Source organism: Chlorocebus sabaeus, chromosome 14 (genome assembly GCF_047675955.1).
Source record: "Chlorocebus sabaeus isolate Y175 chromosome 14, mChlSab1.0.hap1, whole genome shotgun sequence".
Taxonomy (NCBI): Eukaryota; Metazoa; Chordata; class Mammalia; order Primates; family Cercopithecidae; genus Chlorocebus; species Chlorocebus sabaeus.
Window position 1 is genome coordinate 33,434,217 of NC_132917.1, and position 2,538 is coordinate 33,436,754.

Sequence of the window (2,538 nt, forward strand, 5' to 3'; positions counted from 1 at the left end):
AGAAGAGAGTGGAAAAAGAGAAACAGCTCAGGGGTGAAAACAGGTTGTGGGCAACAGAACAAAACAGGAAGGAAACAGCAGAGGAAAGGGAAGAACATACATCGGAGAACTGGGAAAGAGTGCGATGAATTGGGAAGGAAAGAAAAAGGCAGAGGAGGGGAGATAGGGAAGAGGAAAACACAGGAAATGAATACTCAGTAAGAAAACTCGGGAAAGAAGGATGAAGAGGTTGGAGAGGCAAATGGGGCCCCTTGGGAGTCTTAGACCTTGACAAAAACCAGGTGGGCAGAGTACACCAGGTCGCCCACATAGGCCAGCAAGTTGGATGAGACACAGCCAGGATGTGGCTGGTCACAGGATGGTCACAGCCAGTTGGCGGTCCCAGATACACACAAGGTAGGGGTTTCTGTCGCTGCAGCTCACATCTCTCGCCTGCCAGGACTGGACACCATAATTCTCATTGAACTGGTAGAGGGGCCAGAGGACAAGGGCAGTGGCATAGAGGAGGACGGACAGCAAGGCCAGCCCCAACAGGAAACTGTGGAAGGGGATGGGCAGCATGTTGGTGCAGTGTCCCAGGTTCAGCAGGATAGTGAGGGCTGCCAGGACGAAGCAGAGGGCGTACACCGCCACGCACCACTCCAGGGTCAGCCAGTTGTGGTACAGGTAGGGGCTGCTGATGAACACGAAAATGAGGCAGGCCACAAAGGTCTCCAGCACCTTCAGCAGCCCCGGCTCGGAGGCCATGTAGCCAGTGATCTCGCCGGGCCGGGCCCGGGTCCAGGCTACTTCGGTGGCGTAAGCCAGACACGCGATGCCAGAGAAGACAGTGGCGGCGATAGCGTGGTCGCGGGAAGGGCCGTGGGATAGGAACTGCACGTAGGTGATGGGGTAGATGATGGAGGCCGAGAGGCACAGGAGGGCCGCATAGCAGGCGATGGTGATGGGGAAGTTGCGCCAAAAAAAGGGGAACCGGGCCTGGAACCCGCCCAGCTCCACAAGGAGTATGACCAAGGTCACGGCAAAGCAGAAACACCAGGTGAACATGGACCAGTTACCCATATGTCCCCTCCAGGCGCCTGCGCTGGCCACCAGCGAGAAGGCCATGCAGGTGGACACCAGCTGCAGCAGGCGGAGGAGGCCCAGAGGCTGGGTCAGGGCCCTAGGGGACCCTATGACGGTGGGGGACCCCACGGTGGTTGTGACGGTTGGGTGGGTAACAGTCACCGGCATGGCGGTAGTCCCGGCTGAGGAACTCACAGAGAAAGGTCTGGCTGTGGAAACGGATTAAGTCACACACCTGGAAAAGGCTGGGAAAAGCGCCAGAGAGCGAGAGACAACGTCAGTATCCACTGGGACTTGGCTCCTCCCTCCCAGGACCCGACACCCCGCGGCACAGGAACAGGGCACCACCAAGTCCGAAAGAGGCCTGACCTTGACCGGGGGAAGTCCCGCCCGTCTCCTTCCACTGGTTCCAGTACCTGTGTGGGCTGCAGCGGAGGGAACCCAGCGGAAGTGCACGGCGGAAGGCATGGGCGCGTGTGTGACGGTAACCCTGCTCTGGCAGGGACCAGGGGCAGGCGGTGGTGGCGGCAGGGCCTGGGACGGCGCTGCGGGGCCGGTGGCCTGGCAAGGCCCGGCTCTCCCTCCTTATAAAGGCTTCAAGTCAGCCTAACCATTTTTAATTTTTAGTTTTTTTGAGATAGGGTCTCACCCTGTTGCCCAGGCTGGAGTGCAGTGGCACAATCAGGGCTTACTGCAGCCTTGACATCCCAGGCTTAGGTGATCCTCCCACTTCAGCCTCCCAGGTAGCTGGGACTACAGGCATCAGGCACCACCTGCCTGGCTAATTTTTTGTGTTTTTAGTAGAAGCGGGGTTTTGCCATGTTGCCCAGGCTGGTCTTGAACTCCTAGGCTCAAGTGATCCACCTACCTCAGCTTCCTAAAGTGCTGGGGTCAGAGGTGTTGGAACCAGAGCAACTTCATCTTGAATAGGAGCTGGGTAAAAAAAAGGCTGAAACCTACTGGGCTGCATTCCCAGAGGTTAGGCATTCTAAGTCACAGGATGAGACAGGAGGTCAGCACAAGATATAGGTCATAAAGACCTTGCTGATAAAACAGATTGCCCTAAAGAAGCCAGCCAAAACCCACCAAAACCAAGATGGTGATGAAAGTGTCCTGGTCACCCTCACTGCCACACTCCCAACAGCACCATGACAGTTTACAAATGCCATGGAAACCTCAGTAAGTTACCCTATATGGTCTAAAAAGGGGAGACATGAATAATCCACCCCTTGTTTTGCATATAATCAGAAAACCATAAAAATAGTTAACCAGCAGCCCTCTGGGCTGCTCTATGGAGTAGCCATTCTTTTATTCCTTTACTTTCCTAATCAACTTGCTTTCTTTGGAGTAGCCATACTTATATTCCTTTAATTTCCTAATCACCTTGCTTTCACTTTACCGTACAGACTCTTTGAATTATTTCTTGATCAAGATCCAAGAACCCTCTCTTGGGGTCCAGATCGCCACTCCTTT

General features: G+C 54.8%; 1 protein-coding gene across 1 annotated transcript; it reads right to left on the minus strand.

Moving 5' to 3' along the window:
- Positions 1–351: 351 nt before the first annotated feature.
- Positions 352–1,233, minus strand: LOC103220508 (myeloid-associated differentiation marker-like). The gene has a single exon (XM_007970973.2). It carries the CDS (start codon positions 1,231–1,233, stop codon positions 352–354), a length of 882 nt encoding a protein of 293 aa, XP_007969164.2.
- Between the last annotated feature and the right edge of the window lie 1,305 nt (positions 1,234–2,538).